Here is a 22,997-nt window from a genome sequence, read left to right as displayed (position 1 = left end):
GAAAGCGGAGTTAAAGGAAGATTTTGAATGAGTGCCAAGATTAGTAACTGGAATGGAAAACAGATTATTAAACCAGGAAAACATTATCTTAACAACAACACTTATTTTTTCACGTCTGCATGATAAGGATGTGTATTAACTCTGGGATGAAGGAAAAGAAGAGGAATCAGAAATGGTACTTTGGGAATGCTGAAGGTTGGACCTACCACACTCCCCACCTGCTTCAACCTCCTTGAGCAGACCAGGCAGGATTGTCTCTATATATTATAAAGTCCTCCACTTTAATGCCTTTCTGCATATACAGACCAAACTCTACCCAGGACTGATATAAAACTTTTAACAGACAAACAGTCAATCACTAACTGTGCTACAACTATATATATTAACTACTCTCCAACACATCTTGTATATTACACAGAATCACAGAATCGACTGGGTTGGAAAAGGCCTCAGAGATCATCAAGTCCAACCCTTGGTCCAACTCCAGTCCGTTTACTAGATCATGGCACTAAGTGCCACGTCCAATCTCAGTTTCAAAACCTCCAGAGACGGTGAGTCCAGCATCTCCCTGGGCAGCCATTCCAATGCCTGACCACTCTCTCTGCAAAGAATTGCTTTCTCATCTCCAGCCTCAATTTCCCCTGGCAGAGTTGAAGCCCATGGCCCCTTGTCCTATTGCTGACTGCCTGGGAGAAGAGCCCAATCCCCACCTGGCTAGAACTGCCCTTCAGGTAGTTCTAGAGAGTGCTGAGCTCACCTCTAAGCCTCCTCTTCTCCAGACTAAACAAGCCCAGCTCCCTCAGCCTCTCCCCATGGGTCTTGTGCTCAAGTCCCTTCCCCAGTCTTGTTGCTCTTCTCTGGACCCGCTCCAGCACTTCAATCTCTTTCCTGAGCTGAGGGGCCCAGAACTGAACACAATACTCCAGGTGTGGCCTCCCCAATGCAGAGCACAGGGGAAGGATCACTGCCCTTGTCCTGCTGACCACGCTGTTTTTGATACAGGACAGGATACCGTTGGCCTTCTTGGCCACCTGGGCACACTGTTGGCTCCTGTTGAGCTTCCTGTCCATTAGTCCCCCCAGGTCCCTTTCTGTCTGACTGCTCTAATTCAGTCTACTCAGTCTATTCAGTCTACTTAAAATCCTTTTTGAACGTAACACCAGGTTTTCTGTGCAAGGACTTGAGTTGTCCAAAGGAATAAAAAGCACTGGCCAATGGACACAATTCAGAGATCTGGCAAACCCCAAACTAGTGTTTATAATATTTTTTGACTGGGAATAGGGTAAAGGACAAGAGATGCTATATTTTTTATATTGCTATATTTTTTTCCTACCTCAAGCAGATGTATTTCTGTATTTCAAACTCAACAGGATTATTCTCCTCTTTATTCTTTGTAGTCATAGCACCTCCAATAGGATAAACGCCTTTTGTCATAAAGGCCAAGCTACAGCGGGCGACTTGGGGTTAAATTCCTAAATTGGATCCTCTAGTTACAATAAATGGTCTTAAAAATGAAGTGTTTAGCTGGATAAATGATTCTTACTTGCAGGAGAGCAGAAGAACTGAAGGCGCGTGGGTGGCACAGCAGCATTGCCACATAGCCCGGTATCTCGGGTCATCCCTGCCCCAAACTCCGCGTGTCGGCGCGAGCGCAAAGCTGAACGCGTCAGACACATAAATGTCGGTATTTCTGGATGAAAAACAACGGCTCCGAAAAAGAATCATCTAAGGGACCATTATTAATAAGCAAAAATATAGAGCATTTAACTATAGCACAAAGATAAGCCCTAAAGCAATGATATCAAGTTTTTATAAATAAAATCAGTTCCTAAAACAAGAAGGGGAAAACGCTATAACTATTTGCACTCGTCTTTTTATCTTTTAATACGTTATTCTACATTCCAAACTGGCTCTAGGAGAATATACCGGTGGTAAGATGCTATACAATTAATGTATAATAGTGGAGATAAGGTCTCGGTCCGGTGTGGTTAGTGCAATAATGTCAAACTGGTCTATTGAAACATCTGTATTTGTAAGAGTAATGCAGGTGGGTATTCAGACACCGCTCAGCTCCTTATCGCACCTCTAAATAAACATTTGACTTCCTCAGTTATCAGGTGAGCTGACAAAGTACAGAAATGCCTTTTGTTGAGGATTTCACCGTCTCCAGATACATAAAATACCCAACGCAGCACCAAACTCATCAATTAGGGATAACAGACGTGTATTAACGCCACCAGAATTGTCAGGTATTTATGTAGGAATGTATCTTGCAATATATCATCTCCTCCTATATACACAGGCGCCAGCTATTACCACTACGAGAGTCCTAAGCAATTCTCTTCCAGGGGATTAATTAGAAAACAAAAGGTTGCAAGAAATACATTGGTATGTATAAGGTTGAATTTAGAAACAGCTGATGGTTGGTTTAAGTCAGAGAGAGATACAGCCCGTTATTCCGCCAACAGAAGGTTGTTCCCCACACGATGTGCGATAGTTGTACATTACAGGCTAATGTAGGTGTCAGAGGATTCTCCTCCCTCTTCTCCTCCATACCAATACATCTCACAATTAAGAAATTTCTCTTTCGCACGTAAACTCCGATCCTCCAAAAAGGTGCTTTAATGTGAAGAACAGAGACATCAAAACCACGCTTCAGGCGTTATTTCGTATTCAACACAGACTCCTGATCAGGTTTCGTGAGACACGCTCCATTATAAGCACAATTTCACCACATCTGAAAGATCACGTGGAACGCCCTGGTCTGCTTGGGGTGATCGTTTGAGGTCCCTTCCAATCCCTAACATTCCATGATTTCCAGATGAAGTGGGTGTTGATTGCTTTTGATTGTAGTAACGTCCTTCTGGGTATGCACATCACAAACACTATTTAAAATTACGCCTCCCGAATTCTTCTTCAAGACTTGAGATTTCACCTGCTTACGGTGCAAAGAACTTTTAGCCAACTAAAAGTAAATTCTCACATTTGCACAGTGGTTAAAAAGGCACAAACCTTTGTTTTCCAGGGCTGGCAAGTGACCCAATAATCACGATATTGTATAATCACACATTGGGTACGTGCTTCATCCTTATTTAAACTGGGGTCAGGCCAAACTGACATCTCACCTTGCCGAGGGAAAAGCATTGAGTGCGTTATAAACCAATTATTACTGGAATTAGAGCTTTTCCATATAATATCAACACATCTCCCATTCCAAAATATATAGTTAGAGGCTGGGGAAGAAGCCATTTGAAATCACTTATATATTCATTAAGCAGACAAAGAAAGTGCCATTTGTTCCCTTTGTTCCCACGTTTCTGGATCCATTGAGGTGCAGTGAATACAGTTTGCATGCAAGAGTTCTCATCCAATAACAACTGATGACAATTAAATCAAACACAACCACACGATCAGCGTAATTAAAATTCCCAAAGAGGAGCACAGATGCACTACAAGCCCCCAATCACTTCGAATATTTTTGATAGTATGTAAAATCCAGCTACTGAGCAGCAAGCCTTGGCTATTACACTATTAAGTAATTACAATGAAATATGAAAACACTAACGAGATGTTCAGTGTGTATTTGTGGTACCCAATATTTAGAGGAATAAGAATCAGCCTGGCTTTCTCCAGCAAACTTGGTGCAGCTGCAGAAGTTTTATATGGAGAAAACACACGGAAAAATCAGGTTTTAATAACTTTGTGGTGACTACACGGTTAAAGAGACCGGCAATGGAAGTGGGAAAATTGCAGATATCTATACATAGAGCATGAATTTATATTCGGACCCCAGTGTGCAGATGCACATGAGAAACTGAAAATGCCATTTTGAACATGAGGCCTGGTTACCTTCCCTGCCCCATTTCTTTAGGAAATTAGATATAAATGTGGCGTATTAGTGTATAAAGTATATACAGGGATAAAGAGTGACCAATCTTTGTTGGGTGTATAAGCAAACGATGAATTATTGGGAAGAAATCGTCACGCACTCCTCTCCCAAAATGAGGCAAATGATCTGGTCCCAGTCACCACTGGAGAAGCAAAACCTGAGGATCCTGTGACAGCATCAGGCATTTGCTGAAACTGTGAAGCCACTGCTGAAAAGGGAAAAGGTCGTAAGCAAAAAGGGGTCTCAATTTTAGGAGAAGATTGGGTAAAAACTGGACAAAGTATCCACAGAAGAAAAGGCACCTCAAGAGAACAGTCCTGGGACTCCTGAAAAGTCCAAACGCTCCAGGGAACTGAGGCAAATAAGTGTCATTTTGCTTAAAAGCTTATTCTTTAAAGACAGTTAACACAGAAAATACAGACTTTAAACCCTCCTGAAGTACCTTTCTTCCTTCATCAACCACCCCATATCCTTACAGAAGCGGCTTGGATCACCCAAGTATCTACAGCTCACAGAATCACAGAACGGTTGGGGTTGGAAGGGACCTCTGGAGATCATCCAGTGATCATCAACTCCAGTGGAAGGACAGACAGACAGACAGACAAACCTACCGGCAAGTTCATTGGTTCAGAATAACCTCTGAGGTCTGGGACCCCACAGTCCAGCCTCCACCTTCATAGAGACAAATGGCCCTGCCCAGGACATGTCCCACAGAAAGACCACAAGGGTCACCCCATGGAGCCTGTGCTCATCACACTATTATTATCTGCCCAGAGAGATATTTGGGTACATTTTGAGGGGAACGTAAATTTTTCTCAGTGCTAGGATGTCCATTGAATCGTTTTACCATGAAATCATCCAAGTTCAGGTCACATAAACTGGACTAACAACCCAAGCAAACTCCTACTAAATTTGTATCCAACATGCACACCATGTCCTTCTACAGCTTCTTCACCAGATGGACCTTTCTGTACTCCAGAAATGCCACCAGCTCTTGTCTCTGGTCATTTAAAAGAACATGGGGACAACAGGGAGCCCTCAGCACAGGACACACATGGACCTGCTGGAGAGGGGCCAGAGGAGCCACAGGAATGACCCGAGGCTGGAACAGCTCTGCTGGGGACAGGTGAGAGAGTTGGGGTGTTCAGCTGGAGAAGAGAAGCTCTGAGGAGACCTTTAGTGTGGCCTTTCTGGACTTAAAAGGGGCTGAGAAGAAAGATGGGGACAGACCTTTGAGCAGGACCTGTTACAATAGGACAATGTGTGATGGTTTTAAACTAAAGGAGGGAGATTCAGGCTGGACATGAGGAAGAAGTTGTTGTCCCTGAGGGTGGTGAGAGCCTGGCCCAGGTTGGCCAGAGAGGTGGTGGATGAACCATCCCTGGAGACATCCCAGGCCAGGCTGGACGGGGCTCTGAGCAACCTGAGCTGGTGAAGATGTCCCTGCTCATGGCAGGGGGGGAACTGGGGAGTTTTGAAGGTCCCTTCAACCCAAACTATCCTATGATCTGTCCACTCCAATCCAAAAGCAACATGAAGTTCCTTTACATTTGGTGCACTGGCAGGTCCTTATGGGTCATACTGGCCTTGGTCTGGTGACCTGATATGAAAAGAAGAAGACCAAACAAGAAGTGAAATGAGGTGGGCACAAGAAGTCAGTTTCCGAGTCAATCAGCAGCAGAACAGGGACATTTCTACACAAGTTCTTGGTGCCAGGTCTGTGCACTGGAACGTGTACAAGCAGCAGTCGACTTCCCATCCCAAACTCCTGAAGGGACAATTCAACTCAAGCTCCAAACGCAACAAAAGGTCAGGAGATTAGAGATTTAGCAACCCATGGACAGGAAGCTTCAAAGCTCTGCTGCTTCCCATGGGCATTGCTCTCCTCCATCTCCAGCCTCCAGAAATATCCCTTCCCCTACTCTTCTACACACACTATTACTAAATGCAAAGCTCTAAATCACATCAGTTTATTGATTTAAGTTACACCTTTACTCTGCAGAAAGGAATCACCTTCTCAATGCACATTTATCTCTCTAGAAAAGTCAGGGTACAATGGATGTACAAAAGCTATTGCCTTTTTTTTTGCAATAACTTCTGAAATATCACATACAAACATATACACTGGATAGCGACACCATATCTTCAATTCACGTCGCACAAAACGAATAGCAGCTACCGTAAAACCAAACGTGTAATATTTCGATCCTTTAATTAGGTAAAAATGACTTTCTTCCCAACAGTTCTTCCTTATGAGGAAAAACCCAAGACATCCACAGATCCTCCAACTGTTATTCCAACTCTAAGCCACAAAAGTCTTTCAAGCAGCCGGCGTGTTTTATGCTGCGTGGCAGTTTCGTTAGCTTGGAATTGGATGATTTATTACCACCCGACCTAAGCCACTGATGAGATTATGCTGCCAATTTGTGGCTCCTTTGAGAAGAAAGGTCTCCCCAAACCTGGGCTTGGGACGGAACGTGGTGAATCTCAATTAAAGGGTGACCTTTACAAGACAAGGGAAATGTTAATTCGTGCTCACCTAAATGGCTTTAACCCTACTTGAAAGCCGGGCTTTCTAAAGCTGCCCACTACTCTGTCACTGTAAAGTTGCATTGCTACATTATTAAGATAAAAAACTCTTCAGTATAAAAAATATATATACATATCCATCTATCTAAGCCAAAGGAGAAAATCCAAATGCTAATACAGCTGTCCCTGGCGCATTTTTTATGCTACTTGAAAAACAATGGACTCGCATTTTTAAGGGATGTCAACTATAGATTAGAGGCTTTAGGATGACAGGGCCAGAGATTAAACACGTCTTTACCTATGGAACCGGTACGAGACAAGAGCTCCTGCCTCCACACTCACCCTTAAGCTATAGGTTGTAATTTGCTGTATTCTGTGATATTTTGCTGCTTTCTGGAGGCGGCTCAGCTTGAAGGGTGTAAAACTTGCAGAAGAGGCAAGAAGGCAGTTCAGTCCCCATTCAAAATTCTGTTTGACTTCTTTCTTTTAATTGGGATTAGCTGCTCTGTCAAGCAGGAGGAATAAAAGCCACGTTTCGGCAATGTATTGATGGTCTTTCTAATGAAGCTGGTGAAAACAAAGAAATTACAGACAAGGAAACACGAATTTGATCTACATTAAAGAAATTATCTGGGCAAACTTCAATATGAAAAGCAAGAACTTGCTGGAAAATCTAAATGTCAGCAAGATCTCAACATAAAACACAAGCAACTAAGAGCATCTTCGGACTCTGGACTGTTTAACAGGATGGATTTTAAAATAATAGAAAAAATATATACAATGTCACCACAGCGGTTTCAAAGTCAGGCAATCATTCTACAACATTCTATACATTGTATAAATCTCTTCCAATAGGTATCGAAGGATATGTATCATAGTTTTAGCTAATCTAAAGATCCCAAAAGAACAGGTTTAACTGTTGAGCCTTCACCAGGGTGAATTCTAACCCAGCTAATTCTGTTCAGCTAATCTGCATTCCCACTGGATATTTCTATTTCTCATTGTCCAGCCTGACTCTCTATGATGTTGTTTGGCACTTGGCAATTGCCAGAGCCAGACTGAAACAACTTTATTATCATTAACGATAATGGAAGATCGATGTAGGAATCTACGCCTGGGGTACCAAAGGCTCCCTGGAATGTCCTGCTAAGAAAACACCCAGCTCAGGAGGAACCTAAAATGATTCCTTGAATGAGTCAAATTAAACATATAAAAGCACACAGACTGATTTTCATGGATATCAGGACTCGAAGATCTCCCTGAATCACATTGGGATGGCTCAGTCCCTCCAAATGCTTTGTCCTCCTCAAAAAAACACTCCAGGAATGGATGCAAAACAGGATATTACACTTCACAGGCATCGATATTTCCTACCTATTTCGTTTTAATCTGCGTAACACAAGATAATTCCTCAGCGTGTTCGTAAATTCACCACAAAGCCCTCGAATTCTTTAGTAATCCAAAACTCCAAGCTGAAAAGAAGCTGCAAATAAATACCTTGAAAATCCATGATTAGTTTCTAAATGAGAAACCGTGACGTGGTCCCAGAAAACCTGAGTCTCCCTGCCCAGGACGGTTCCAGCACAACACAAACCAGATCTGACCGGAGCCGCTTCCCAGCAATATTAATAAGACTTAATTAATTTGTAAGAGGTATTTTATACCATAAGCAGTGTTTTCAACGTGCTCCCTCGTACCAATAGGGGAGAGAAGACCAGCACTGGTAGGAAAGTCGTGAAGATGGTGAAGATGGACAATGACACAACTCATAGATGAGTCCATCACGTTTGACTGTCAGTCTTTGAGAAGCTCCTCTACTGTTACAATACCTTGATGGCCCAGTGTTTGTGGGTTTTATATTAAGTAAAAGAACTATACAGCATCTGATGATAAATTACTAGAGGTCCTCAGGCTCTGAAGCGAGGAGAACAGTGTATGGGTTAAAGAGTAAAGCAAGAAGAGCTTGAAGTTAAGACCAAGGACTTATCTAGAAGCACTGAACAAGATGAGCTGAAATCAAATATTGAAATATTGTCGTGGTTGAAGGCTGGAGACCATTGCCAAGGGAGCAAAGCACAAGCGAGCAGGGGTCCAACCTGTGAAAAGCAATTCAAGGTGCAGGGTCAGAGCGAGGTGTCCGAACACCGCGGGTGCCATTGGAAAGGATGAAACCACAGGTAAGACCCAGCACCAAGAAGGTGCAAACAACAGTACTGGCTTCCAGGAATAATTCTGCTCGAAACTAAGGAGTCATAAAAAGAATTGTACGGCTATTTTAAGGAGATGGATGACGGCTGATTTTCCAGAGATGCTCACTGGTGCTCTCCGAACTCGCAGCAATCGGCAAATATCGATCGACTATCAAAAATGGCTCGTGATGGCTGAGCCTGGAGTCCCCGACACGAGATGAGATTTCGCAGCCCAAGCCTGACTTTCAACACCCTGAAAAGTGAGAAGAAATAAGTGGGAGGTACAAACCCCCCCAAACCTGAAGTGTTGGCTAAAAGTGACATTCGCCCCGCTGCTTTTTCACAGATCGCGACGTCTGGCCGAGGTCGGCCTCTAATAAATCGCAATCTAAGTCCTAAGACACCAGCAACGACACACTCGCTTAAAGGAACGAGACGAAATGACGTGGCTATTAAAACCATCGCGTTGCTTCAGTGCTGTGGATACAAATATTCTGAATATTCCAAAACTGCATCTCAAAACGCATCGATGGGAAAAGACGGACTAAGCCCGGGAAAGCAATGAATGCCTGTTGCTGTAAATGAAACGCAAAATGCAAAGCGTGTTCTCCCCATCGCCACGACGCGAAAAGCTCTTCGCACGGCAAAGGGGGAACTAACAAAGCAAAAGGTCCCTCCTGCTCCCATTTTTGGGTATCTCCCTCCTATTTCTGCCTCCCTCTGAACCCACCGTGGCTTCAATAACAATCTCAGAGACATAAAAAAAATCAAGAAACAAATTATTTTCTTGCACATAATCCCCTTTTTGCTGTCAAGTGCCTGACCCCAGTTTGATAATCTCATTTCCTGAGAATCAAAACGCTGGAAATTTAAGCTTCCTAGAGTGTTAATTGCGGCCCTGCTCCATTGCTAATCAAAAAATTGGATGTTTTGCATGAAAATGCTGCTCTAATTAATTCTCAGTCATAAAGCGCCCGGGTTTTAATAACCCCTTCTTGATTGGATAGCCTTTGAAGAGACAGCGCGGCTAATCCGCTAAACCAGAAAAGAACCCGCACGCAGAGGAAATAATAAGTGGGCTTACAAGGGCTGAACGAGACGATCGCGTTAATACTGTCAAAGCACAAAAAAGCCATCTTCCCCCTCCCTCTGCCCGCTCAAAGGGAACTGTGATCCTGAGCATCCCGGGGAGACAAAAGCGGGAGGTTGGGAACATCAAACCCACTCCCCCGCCTCAGCACAACCACGGGTTTTGCTGATTTTTCACCTGGTTATTCCCCATCTAAAAAGGGGTTTTTAAGCGGGGCCGCTCGTCACGACGTCTCCTTTAAAGCGGACGAGGATTCTATTGCGTCTCCCCCTCCTCTGACTGACAACATATTATCATACACATCTCTGAAAGGTGCTGAACCGCATTTTCATTATCCGAAACGTCAAGATTGGTTCTCGTCAGCGGCGAACGCAGCTGGTTCCCCCCGGCAGCCCCTCGGTGAATCCAAATGGAACACGGCACCTACAAATAACCACGTTTTCCCCGGACCTGCCCTTACACGGTGCCCTTGTCATAGCAGATAACATTTGCCTCTGCTGCTATTGCTTGGTGTCAAAATCTTAATTAGCAGACTTTCTCTTTGATTTCCATTAATTACTTCAAACCTTATGGTAAGAAATTTTCAGGCTTGGACCAAGGGTAGAAAACAGCATATGGGAACGTAACAGAAATCCACTCCCCAAACTTCAATTTGTATCGCAGGGATTTTTTTCCGTTTATCACCTGGACAAGAAAAACTCCCCCAAAGGTTTTACTTATAAGGTTAAAAAAAATTCCAGTCTCATTACAACAGACCTTTGTTTCACAGCCCTATTTGCTAGAGCTGGACACAATAAGCCTTTAGTTTTGAGTCCAGACTCACTGAGACCAAGTCTGATCCTTTAAACTTGCAGAAAACAGGTAATTCTGAGCAGCAGTCACACCTGAACCATCCAGCTCAGGTACAAACTCCAAGTGAGATCCCTTGCAAACCTGGAGACAAACACGTGGACAATATCAAGTGACATTCTATCAAGAAAAGTAATACTGCACACTGTATGTAGCAAAAAAAGAAATATACATTATATAAATAGTTGAACTACTGGCCAACTTTGAGTGTTGCATATTTAGAATCTACAAAAGACTTGCATGAAATTTTCACTTTGGAGTTTAAAACTGACATTTATATAATGCTCTACTACTTGCACCAAACGAACGAAGAGACGCAAGAGTCCTGGATATTGAAAATCATAGAACCCCAGAATGTCAGGGGTTGGAATGGACCTGGAAAGCTCATCCAGTGCAATCCCCCCATGGAGCAGGAACACCCAGATGAGGTTACACAGGAAGGTGTCCAGGCGGGTTGGAATGTCTGCACAGAAGGAGACTCCACAACCCCCTGGGCAGCCTGGGCCAGGCTCTGCCACCCTCACCAGGAAGAAGTTTCTTCTCATATTTAACTGGAACCTCTTGTGTTCCAGTTTGTACCCATTACCCCTTGTCCTATCATTGGTTGTCACCGAGAAGAGCCTGGCTCCATCCTCCTGACACTCAGCCTTTATATATCTGTAAACATGAATGAGGTCACCCCTCAGTGTCCTCTTGTCCAGCTCCAGAGCCCCAGCTCCCTCAGCCTTTCCTCACACGGGAGATGCTCCACTCCCTTCAGCATCTTTGTTGCCCTGCGCTGGACTCTCTGCAGCAGTTCCCTGGACACAATATTCCACCACTGGACACAATATTCCAGGTGTGGTCTCCCCAGGGCAGAGCAGAGGGGCAGGAGAACCTCTCTGACCTACTGACCACCCCCTTCTAACCCACCCCAGGTACCATTGGCTTCCTGGCCACAAGGGCCCAGTGCTGGCTCATGGTCACCCTGCTGTCCCCAGGACCCCCAGGTCTCTTTCACCTCTCACGAATTAAAACTTCAATGCAAAGTGAGCTTATCCACATTTTTTCAAAAGCAAAGAGAAGTGTACTGCACCACAGGGCTGCTCTGCACTGGAACTGCTTCTGTAACTACATTAAGAAATAAAGAACTTCTGCTGTTCCAGTTCAGCACACAAAACGTGTCCAGTGGTCGGGGGAACGCTGCTCTGGGACATGAATTTCATTCTTAGTTCTATTAAGGACTTTCTCTGTGAAGCCACTTGACTTTCTTCTGCTTTCCTTGTCCAACCCGAGCTGTCAGTGACAATTCGAGCACAAACTCACCTGCGAGATGCCCAAGTAACAGGGTCAGAGAGGACACAATTCCTCAAAACGAAAAGGCACAAAGACAACACATGAATATTTTCAACCCTCTTCCAGAGCAGAAAAGCTCAGTAGGCAGGAATTTCTCAAGGGCGCCTCATTCAACACACACCTGCGTCAAACGGGTCCAAACCACTATGTATATATAGCAATACCATAAGGTATTCAGACCCAAACCAGTGCGATCTAACAAAAGAATGAAAGGTGGATCTTCCAATCCAAATAAAATCCTACCCCCCCCAAAGACACTGAGAAGTTTAATCAATGCTGAAGTGCACTGAGCTTCCAGGGTGAAAAAATATAACAAATCCAAATTGTAAGAGATGCTGAGTCCATTATCATCCATGGGAACAACAGCTGATCGGGAACACTCCACATTTCATTCTTAAAAACAGCCCAAATGTATAACACAAGAAAATCCGACCTTGCTCTGAACTGGCAGGGCCTGGACGCGCACAGATAACAGAGAAGCCCAATGTTATTTTCCACCCTCACCGGCACCCTCGAGGCTCTTCAGATTTTTCACAGTGTATTAAAAAAACCACCATCCTTTCCCATTTCTACTGATAAACTGAACTGAGGCCGCGGTTACCATGAGCACAATATACAGCTACATGAATTCCCCGTGGCCACAGGACTCGGCAACAGCAGCCGATGGGTTCTGAAGGAGCCTGTAACCAACATCACCTTTGACAATGACAGCCAAGAGTGAGCAGCTCCTGGCGAGACACCTCGTGCCCTCTGAGCTCTCCTACCTCAGGCCTTCCAAATCCCAGCACACGAGGCCATCCACGCGTTAGCAAGATCACCCGATCAGATTATGCACCTTCTGAAATAAGGATTATCATCCCCTGAGCTTTCCATTTTCAGTTACGGCTCCTTTTGCTTCTGTTGTGGCTAGCATTGATTTTTATTAATTGACTGGCATTTCTAGAATGCAGCTCCTGCCACTGCCTCTGCCCCAGAAAACATCGACACGTCAACCTCCTGGAAGAGAGACCTCGAGATGCTTGTGCGAGGAAACTGCGCTGGTAAAGCTCACATAAAAACTCAACCTTACAGGTGTAGCAGCCCTGAGGAGAAGGACTCAGGGTGTTGGTTGGTGAGAAGCTCAACAAGACCTGCAATGGGAGCAACAATGGGCTGCATCAAAAGCAGAGTGGGCAGCAGGTCAGGGAGGGGATCCTGCCCCACTCTGGTGAGACCCCCCTGCAGTGCTGGTCCAGCTCTGGGTCCTCAGCACAGGACACACATGGACCTGCTGGAGAGGGGCCAGAGGAGCCACAGGAATGACCCGAGGCTGGAACAGCTCTGCTGGGGACAGGTGAGAGAGTTGGGGTGTTCAGCTGGAGAAGAGAAGCTCCGGGGAGACCTTAGTGCGGCCTTTCCAGACTTAAAAGGGGCTGAGAACAAAGATGGGAACAGACCTTTTAGCAGGACCTGCTGTGACAGGACAAGGGGTGATGGTCTTAAACTAAAGGAGGGAGATTCAGGCCGGACATGAGGAAGAAATTGTTGTCCCTGAGGGTGGTGAGAGCCTGGCCCAGGTTGGCCAGAGAGGTGGTAGATGAACCATCCCTGGAGTCATCCCAGGCCAGGCTGGACGGGGCTCTGAGCAACCTGAGCTGCTGAAGATGTCCCTGCTCATGGCAGGGGGAACTGGGTGACCTTTAAAGGTCCCTTCAACCCAAACTGTTGTATGACACACAATACACATATCATGCACGTATCATGCTCAGCACAACGAAATTAAAGCTTGAGTTAGTGCTTTTCAAGAGCATCACCAGCACACAAATTCAGAAATCTAAACATGCATAGATACTATCCAGAATAGTAGTGTTCTTTCTTTTAATTTTTGCTTGAAATCACATTTTACAGATGCCAATTACATTGAATTTAACGAAAAAACCCTCAAGTTCCCTGCAGACTTCTCTCCTGCCTCAGTGTGCAGCCCCAGTGACACCTCCCTACCAACAAGAGCAAGAAACCATATTTTCCTTTTATTCCCAAGAAATCACTGGGAACTGAAGGCAGCAGTGGAATGAAATAAGGTGCACTCACGGGATTTATTCCACCGGCCAGTGACAAGCGGCCACCTCTGCAGTGAAATACAGTGACATTTTAGCCTGGTTTCTGATGAAAATAAGAGTTATCTGATCTTCTGTCTGTCCCATCCTCACACCAATTGAGCTCGTGAGCCAATTTCTGCCAAACGTGGCAGAGGCATAGATCTCAAAAGCAGTAAATTCTCCGAGGTTTTGTAAAAACGGGATAAACACGTTGCCTCCATGGAAGGAAAAGCCGCAGTGAGGCCGTGTCGGCTCTCCAGGCTGTTGGACCTACCAGCCAGGGATAAACCTGCAGATTTGATTCCACAGCGCTGGGCTGCTTGTTCGGGACGTTCTTTGCTTGATCCAGCTGTGGGACACGCAGTTTTTCGCTAAATCCGTGATTTGGGGACATGTGCAGGCACAGAAGAAAGGAACGAGGGGGACTGAGCAGCTTTAAAGACATGGTGAGAAGTGTGGATCATGAAGGAAGAAAAGGAAACAACTGAGATGAATGAGGCTTCAATCGTTCAGGTGCTCATGGAATAAACTTCTTTACTTTTAAAATATTCCCCTATTATTTAAGACTTTCTATAAAAAGAATATATTCAACAAATGACAGGAAAGCTCCAAGAAGAAGAAATCACCTCTGCCATTGTACTTCTGACAATATCCTGGGGCATCATGTCTGTGTTGATCTAGGAGATATTTGAGTTATGTACTCACCTTTTTTTCCTCCACCCTCTTTTTAATTACAACTGGCAAGCAACTTGTGTGTTCAACTTCAAGGGAAAAAAATACATGGCCTAAGTCTTCCTCCTCTGATTTACTGGAATAAGACAGAAGAATCACAGAATCATGGAATGTCAGGGGTTGAAGGGACCTGGAAAGCTCATCCAGTGCAATCCCCCCATGGAGCAGGAACACCCAGATGAGGTTACACAGGAAGGTGTCCAGGCGGGTTGGAATGTCTGCACAGAAGGAGACTCCACAACCCCCCTGGGCAGCCTGGGCCAGGCTCTGCCACCCTCACCAGGAAGAAGTTTCTTCTAAAATTCAAGTGGAACCTCTTGTGTTCCAGTTTGTACCCATTACCCCTTGTCCTACCATTGGTTGTCACCGAGAAGAGCCTGGCTCCATCCTCCTGACACTCCCCCTTTCCATATTGATCCCCATGAATGAGTCACCCCTCAGTCTCCTCTTGTCCAGCTCCAGAGCCCCAGCTCCCTCAGCCTTTCCTCACACAGGAGATGCTCCACTCCCTCCAGCATCTTTGTTGCCCTGCGCTGGACTCTCTCCAGCAGTTCCCTGTCCTGCTGGAACTGAGGGGCCACAACTGGACACAATATTCCAGGTGTGGTCTCCCCAGGGCAGAGCAGAGGGGCAGGAGAACCTCTCTGACCTACTGACCACCCCCTTCTAACCCACCCCAGGTACCATTGGCTTCCTGGCCACAAGGGCCCAGTGCTGGCTCATGGTCACCCTGCTGTCCCCAGGACCCCCAGGTCCCTTTCCCCTACACTGCTCTCTAATAGGTCATTCCCCAACTTATACTGGAACCTGGAATCCTTCCATCTCTAAATGACTTACAGCAGGTCCCCTCTCCCACTGAGGGACAATGTGTGCACTCAGTCCAAATGAAAGAGGTTAATGACAAAGCATTCCTGTGATCTTCAGACATTAAGGCTATTTAAATTAAAGTCTTATTTCAAAAAAGTTGGCATGAACCAAACTTCAACTAGTTTGGGTTTTTTTTAATGCATATGTTTCTTTGAAGATCTTATTCAGGAAAAATATTTCCTAACAAGCCACCTTCCCCCTGCGGCCACTGAAAAATTGTCCCTGTAGATCCAGCTGTCAGGACAAGCAACTGTGGGGCATTCCCATAAGAAACAGTGTCACCTGCCTGCATTACAGTAACCTGACTGAACATTAATTTGTATTTCTCTTTAAAAACGGAGGAAAAAAGAAATACCTCAAAATGCAGATCTTGCTGTGGTCTGGGATTTGAGAAGATTAATGACCTACCTAAAAGTGAACAGCAGTTTATAATAGCAAGAGAAGATTGGATATTTTTAACACAAAGCTTCAAAGGGAAACTTCTCTTGATGGTTACACTGCAAAGACTCCTCAGCAAAGTCACCCCATCTATTGTCCATATTGACTCCCTACACTGACTTTTTGTCACCTATTGCGTCACATTCAAGCTCTTCCAATTCATTCAGAAAGGGCAATATAATCTTGTCCCCATCCACACTAATTCCTGTATTTTGTTCTTTATTTCTTTGTCAGCTCGCAGGTTTTGTTCTCTCCAACCCCTCAGCTGGAATTCTGAGCAGCTTTTCCACATCCTCCTCTCCTGAAAAACTCACAACCTCCCACTCATGACAAGTGGTGCCTCCAGATTCATCTTGTATCAATACAGAGTCACTCCGACATCTTTCAAAGCAACAACTGGGCAGGTCAGTGTGTGGAGGCAACTGGGAATGACAGAAGGCAACAGTAATCACCCCAAACAGACATGAAATTTTGGAGGCAAGTGGCAGAGGTTCCCTGATGGCCCCATTGCTGCTCTGAACTTAGTGCTCAACAGCGTCAAAATTCTTGGCTTTGAATCCATGTGGTTTGTAGTACAGAGCTGTGGAGAAGCCCTTGTGGTCAAGAGGCCAATGGTCTCCAGGGTGTGTTAGGAAAAGTGTGACCAGCAGCTCAGGGAGGTTGTTCCTCCCCCTCTGCTCTGCCCTGGTGAGGCCACATCTGGAGTTCGGTGTCCAGTTCTGGGCTCCCCAGTGTAAGAAGTACAAGGAATTACTGGAGAGTCCAGCGGTGGGACACAAAGATGCTGAGGGGTCTGGAGCATCTTTGTGATGAGGAGAGACTGAGAGAGCTGGGGCTGTTCAGCTGGAGAAGAGAAGCTGAGAGGGGATCTTATCAATGGTTATAAATATCTGCAGGGTGGGTGTCAGAGGATGGACCAGACTCTGTTCAGTGGTGCCCAACGACAGGATGAGGGGCAACGGGCACAGACTGAAGCACAGGAGGGTCCATCTGAACATGAGGAGAAACTTCTTTCCTTTGAGGTGCCAGAGCCTGGCCCAGGCTGCCCAGAGAGGTTGTGGAGTCTCCTTCTCTGAGACATTCAAACCCACCTGGACACCTTCCTGTGTGATCTGCTCTGTGACCCTGCGTTAGCAGGTGGGTTGGACTGGATGATCTCCAGACGTCCCTTCCAACCCCAACCACTCTGATTCTGTGAGAAGTAACTAATTAAATCCTACTGCCCACTGGTATAAGGAAATGATGGTGCCATAAAACAGCTTCCACTTCACAAGATCCTCTTTCAGTTGATCCTGGACACAAGAGCATGTTGCAGATTTTGAAGGTGAGAACCTGACTCTCAACAGATAAAGAGCCGTAAGCCCAACACCTTCCAAGTGTGTGTAAGCGGTGATACCACAATTTAGAAGATGGGTATCTCCACTTTATTTTACTCCTGCATACTGTCATATCACAGTGTGGGCAACTGCCAGCTTTAGCACATCATAATTTCAGAGTCTTCCTTCACAGTCCACCCAGAAATAGCTGAATATTCACCACAGAATGAATCATTATATCCTTAATCATCAACACTAAGATCATCTCTGTAGAGTCACCTAAATGAAGCAATCTGTCCACAAGGACTCTGTGTGTCTCTCCAGGCTTCTTTTCAAACCGTTGTGCATTTAACTTGCCACTCAGGACAATTAAGTTATAAATGGAGGGAAGAAACACTAAGCCATCTCAAAATTCTCTTGTAAGTTATGTAACATCCTCAATTAAAAGCCAACCGAAAATTATCCTGGGTAAGATTTAAAGGAAAAATTCTATGCTTGCCCAGCACCGTAATATCTGAAGAGCACATATTATTTTCTTATGATTATCCCAGTAAGAAACTAGAATAGATGATATGCGAGAATTTACTCATTCTATGTATTATGACAGCTTGAAGATCTTCCCTTGATTTTGCTCCCAAAACTAACATTTTTATGAATTAGAACATTCAGGAAAACAAATGAAATGGTGTCATGCTCAGAGAACACTTGTCTGTGTGTCTTCAGCACTGGCCACAAACAACAGAAACCAGCAAGAACCAAATTCACCATTTTCAAACACTCTGTGACTCTACACGTGTTGTAGAAAAGAAAGAATTGGTCACTTTAGTCCATACAACAGAACCTTATAACTTCTAATATGAGACGACTGAGCTCAGCTCCCAAAGCAATGCAGGTTAATTATCACATTCAAAAGCAATGCTCACGGTGAGATTTTTTGTATTTCGTCCATTGTTTTATGAGTATTTTTAAGATCTAGACCTCTAGCTGAAAATGAAGAGGGAATAAAGATAAATCCTGCTGCTTCACAACATAATAAGAATAAATAGAGTTTAACAACTGAAGAGCTTTGCAGCCTGTGTGGCAAAGCAGAGAGGTTTTAACACCCTGATGTGTAGCATGGACAGGATATTCAAGCTCCTGCAAAACAGAATGATCTAAACTAGCACATGATGGATTTTCCCACCTTGAAGTTCTCCACTTCTGCTGTACAGCTCCCTTCTCTGCTCACGCAAATAGGCGCTCATGCTAATGGCATGCGAGGAGGACTCGAACCTGCAATGAGAACCAAAAATAAATCCAGTCAGTTTGCCACCCATAGCAGTACTAGTCAGTTCCAGATAAAAAGGATCTTGGACATGGCACTTAGTGCCATGATCTAGTCAATGGACTGGAGTTGGACCAAGGGTTGGACTTAATGATCTCTGAGGTCTTTTCCAACCCAGTCGATTCTGTGATTCCCTGAATATCAGAGCAAAATTATCAAAGTGGACAAAAGCACATTTTTCCTACAAAACTCCATGACTGATGCACCACGTTCTGCATCCCCAATCAACACAGCTCTGCCAGCAACTGCTGTATCAACTGGGAGCACCCAGTGGAATGGCCCCAAAAAACAACAAAACCCAAAGCAAAGCCATAGGTTTGAACCACCTAAACTGCTAACTGACATATACATAAAAATCAAAAACTAACATTCTCCTGGACACCAGGGAGTAATAAGTTATTTATCACGTAGCTCCATCACTGCACAGAAATAAATCTGAGCGGTGGAGGCATATTTTCCAGCTCCTGTCACCCCATAAACATGATTTTTGCCATTGACAGTGAAAGACCACAAGCTCTGAGCTGCCACTGGGGAGCATCGGGACAGCTCTGGGCTTGCCGTGCCCTGAGCTGGGTGTCCCTGTGCTCACAGGTGTCCCATGGCCAAGGGTTTCTGGTCCAACCTGCCTGAGCTCAGCGCTGGGGACACCCCACGAGGCCAAGGGCCCTTTGAGTGCCCGGGATGGACTGGGCAGCTCTGCCACCAGCGCTGGGGACCAGGGGAATAGAGGAGGTGATGGGGACAAAGCATCTTCAAACAGCCAAAGTGGACACAAGATGTAGAGGGAAACCATCTCTCACCAACATCAAACTCAAGATGTTGATGATTTGCTGTAACATCCCGTCTCCTCCTCAACTCTCCTGCTAAGGAAAACTGGATCAGACTCAGTGCTGGAAACACCAGCATCCCATCAGAGAACAGGGACAAGCTTTTGTAAGCTTTCTCCTGAAGCAGTGTTAAGGTTATTATAATACTATTAATGAGGCTTTACTGCCCCAATTTGGACTGTGAATGTCGGTGTGGCCGGATGCAAACGCCCCTCTATCCTCCTCCCTCCATCAGTAGCTGCTGGGTGCCTGTGGCCAGTGTGGGGGATGTTTGGAGGCTTCGGGGGCACCCCACAGGTGGGGGTGCAGAGAAGCTTCTGGAATGCCTACAGTCAGATCTGATCAGCCAATAGAAAAAACGGGATTCTCGTCGAGACTCCGCCCATTGTCGCGGGTCTCTCGGAGCACGAGCGAGATGCTGCCACCAAGAGCCCCCCTCCCCGGGATGGGGACTCCGCTTGCCTTGCCGCCACGGCTGTGAGTAAAACTTCTCGCAGGACTGAGAGTGTATTTATACTTTCCGTGCACATTTGCACGTGTAACTTTCCGTGCTCCGTATGAGCACGTGTAAAATTAATCCTCGCATAATCGCAGGTGTATTTTCCTCCCGTGCTTCCACATAAGCACGTGCAACGTTCCGTGCACATTTGCACGTGTAAGTAAATTAACCCTTGCAGGATTGCGAGTGTATTATAAATTTACCCCTGCAGAACTGCGAGTGTACACTTCCTATACTCACTACAAGTACGTGTATCTCTTTAAAATAATCCCACACCGTGTTCAGGCAAGTGTGTACTTCTCTGGGACTCAGGGCTGGCTCCAGCATTGTTTTGGTGAAGCCACATGCATGCACACTGTGGACTGCCTGTTGTATTAGTTGCTGCCCCTTAATAATTTTCCTCAACTGATATCAGAACCTGTATTTAAGTCACTTTTGGAGTGCTAAACCCTGTTTCTCACCAGTTTAATAAAAGTTGGTTTGGACCCTGTTGTCCCTTAAACTAACCTCGGGGTGCCTCCGTGACAGTCAGTATTAATGCAACTGAACTAAGAACCATATATCAGAATACAACAAACACATAAAACTTTAATGAAAAGAACAGGAACTTCTTGGCTCCGTATTTATGATGTGCTCCCTTTCCCCACTAATGAGATATGAAGTGCAACACTATGGCCATGGCTCACAGGTCTTCTCCGGGCATCAACACCAGAAGCTTCAGGTCAAGCGAAACGGCAACAAACCTCAGTGTCCTCCTTGAGATGGCAACTCGGATGACTCCTCAGAGCCCTGCAGTGGGTTTTGCTGAAGGACCTCATCACATTTGCTTCTTTCCCACATCCATCCAGCCTCTCTCCCCCTATCTCTCCTCCTCTGCTCTTCTCCCGCACTCCTATTACCACTTAACTCCTCTACTCTTGTAGCTCCTTTCCTCATGCTGATCCTCCCACAGCAAAGCTTTCAAAATATTTTTACACAGAATTAGACATAATTACAGCCAAGCCTGAGACTAATGCATGGGGTGTTCAACATCTGCTTGTACAATTCACTCCTTTCTCACCAACGTCCAATTCCCAGGCTGAAAATCTGATCTGTAGGGAGATGGCAACCTGAACGAGGACTTGGCTACCTTGTGGATGAGGAGAAAGCCAGGTTTGTGATTGCAGAATCACTTCGGTTGCAAGAGATGCTTAAGAATCATCCAGTCCAACCATTAATCCAAAACTAAGCCATGTCCCTAAGAACATCATCTACATGTGTGTTCAACCCTCCAGGGATGGTGACTCCACCACTGCCCTGGGCAGCCTGTTCCAATGCCCTTTCCAGGGAGAAATCGTTCTGAAATGTTCTTTTTTTAAGCCTACAATTAAAACAAATAAAACCATCATGACTTTTCTTCCCCTAGAGACTTACAGTCATTTTAAAGACAGGGAAACAAAAGCCAGCTACTGATTTCCAGACAGCAGGACGCAATTGAGGAGTCCTCATTCTTCCCATTATTTCTACAACACACAATTAGGAAAAATACCGGTAATTACAAAATTAGCTGAGAGCAAACTATCCCAGGATAGGGCACTAACACCTGCATCCACCTGGGAGTGAAACGCGAGGGGGAGCCCGGCACTAAGAGGCTTCTGAAGTGAGGAATTAAATGCGGATATTGTGATGACACGCGGACGGCTCCCCCGATTCGGACAGAGCTGATGGAAAGGCAAGAAAAAAGAGCCTAAAGATGGGAGAGGAGACAAGAATAACGCTCCATCAAAGGTACATCTCTCAGCGGGCTGAGAAATTCCATTTCAACGGAGATTTCCGTAGATACAGTGACAGCTGACAGGAGACAGATAACCAAATAAGAGCTCCCAATAAATGTTGCTGTCACCGCGGTGCCGGCAATGACTTGGTGACAAGCCGGTGAGTGGTAAGAGACGTTCTGCTCCTACGAGGTTACGCACCTTCGCTTTGAACAATTACACCCATCTTCACTCTCTGCTGACAAACTAATACACAGCCTCAGACTGCTGTAGGTGCATCAGAGCATCCTTACTGCTCCAACTTAAATGGTCCGAGTAGACTCAAGAAATGACACCGTATGAAAAGGTGAGCAGCCTTATTTTGCTCCAATACACATCTGCAAGTCAAGAGTAAATTCAAAGAGTGGAATTCTCAAGCCAAACAGCCATAGGAGTGTTAAAACAAACAAACAAAAAGGGCAGGGATGAATTTACCATGGGTTGACAGGGGCAGGATGCACCTCTGAAATCCTCCAGGCAACAGTTAAGCTCCTAATAACAGAATATTACACCCGGACAGCTCATCCTGTGAGAGGGAGACACGGCAGTGGAGAACACTTTGATTTCTAACAGGGGCCTTAGGTACTACAAGAATATCCGCACCAGATACACACGGGCAAAGCACTGGGAGTTCTGGAAAATGGATAAATAAGTTTTAGCTGAAAAAACAAGGCTGTAAAGAAGATGCAGAACATGAAGCTCCCATTTGCCCCAAACAGCCCATCACTCCCAGCCTTTCCAATTATTGAACCTCCTGCATTAATTCCCCACCATATAAATATCTACCTCCAATCACAGATGAGGACTTCTTTATTAAAAACACCCGGACTTCATGGATCCCCATCTCCAGCAAATACAGGATGACAACATGAGTTCATTTCCAATCGCTCCCCCTCCAGCAAATATTTCACTAGAATTTGTACTTTAACCACTACTCTGGATTGCAAAGCATCAGTAAGGTTTCTCACCGCTCAGATGGGTAGTGAAGGACAACACGAGGCCTGCAGCAGCTTCTGGTCCACAGGGGTGGCTGAGGATGCTCAGCGCTGCTGCAGCTGAGCGCGGTGAAAAGGTTAAAGCCCGAAGCTGCGGGTGTTCCCACCACAGCTCTGCCATTCCCTCCAACCTACCGTGAAACTCGTTCCTTCCCTCACCAACTGCTTTGGAACAACCTCATTGTAAAACAACAATTTTGAACAACCTTCTTGCAACTGCCTGAAAGGAGCTTGGAGCCAGGGGGGT

The 22,997-nt window shown here is 45.3% G+C and overlaps 1 protein-coding gene across 1 annotated transcript in view; it reads right to left on the bottom strand.

Annotated features, from left to right (window-relative positions):
- The window catches only part of EXOC4 (exocyst complex component 4), a 427,343-nt gene that overhangs the window by 287,973 nt on the left and 116,373 nt on the right, over positions 1-22,997 (bottom strand). Inside the window, exon 9 of the mRNA XM_005504316.3 lies at positions 18,496-18,584. Within this exon, the coding sequence (XP_005504373.2) occupies positions 18,496-18,584 (89 nt within the window). The remainder of the gene's footprint in view (positions 1-18,495; positions 18,585-22,997) is intronic.

The sequence above is a fragment of the Columba livia genome, chromosome 1, assembly GCF_036013475.1.
Source record: "Columba livia isolate bColLiv1 breed racing homer chromosome 1, bColLiv1.pat.W.v2, whole genome shotgun sequence".
NCBI classification, from domain to species: domain Eukaryota; kingdom Metazoa; phylum Chordata; class Aves; order Columbiformes; family Columbidae; genus Columba; species Columba livia.
This window is presented reverse-complemented; position numbering and strand designations above follow the sequence as displayed.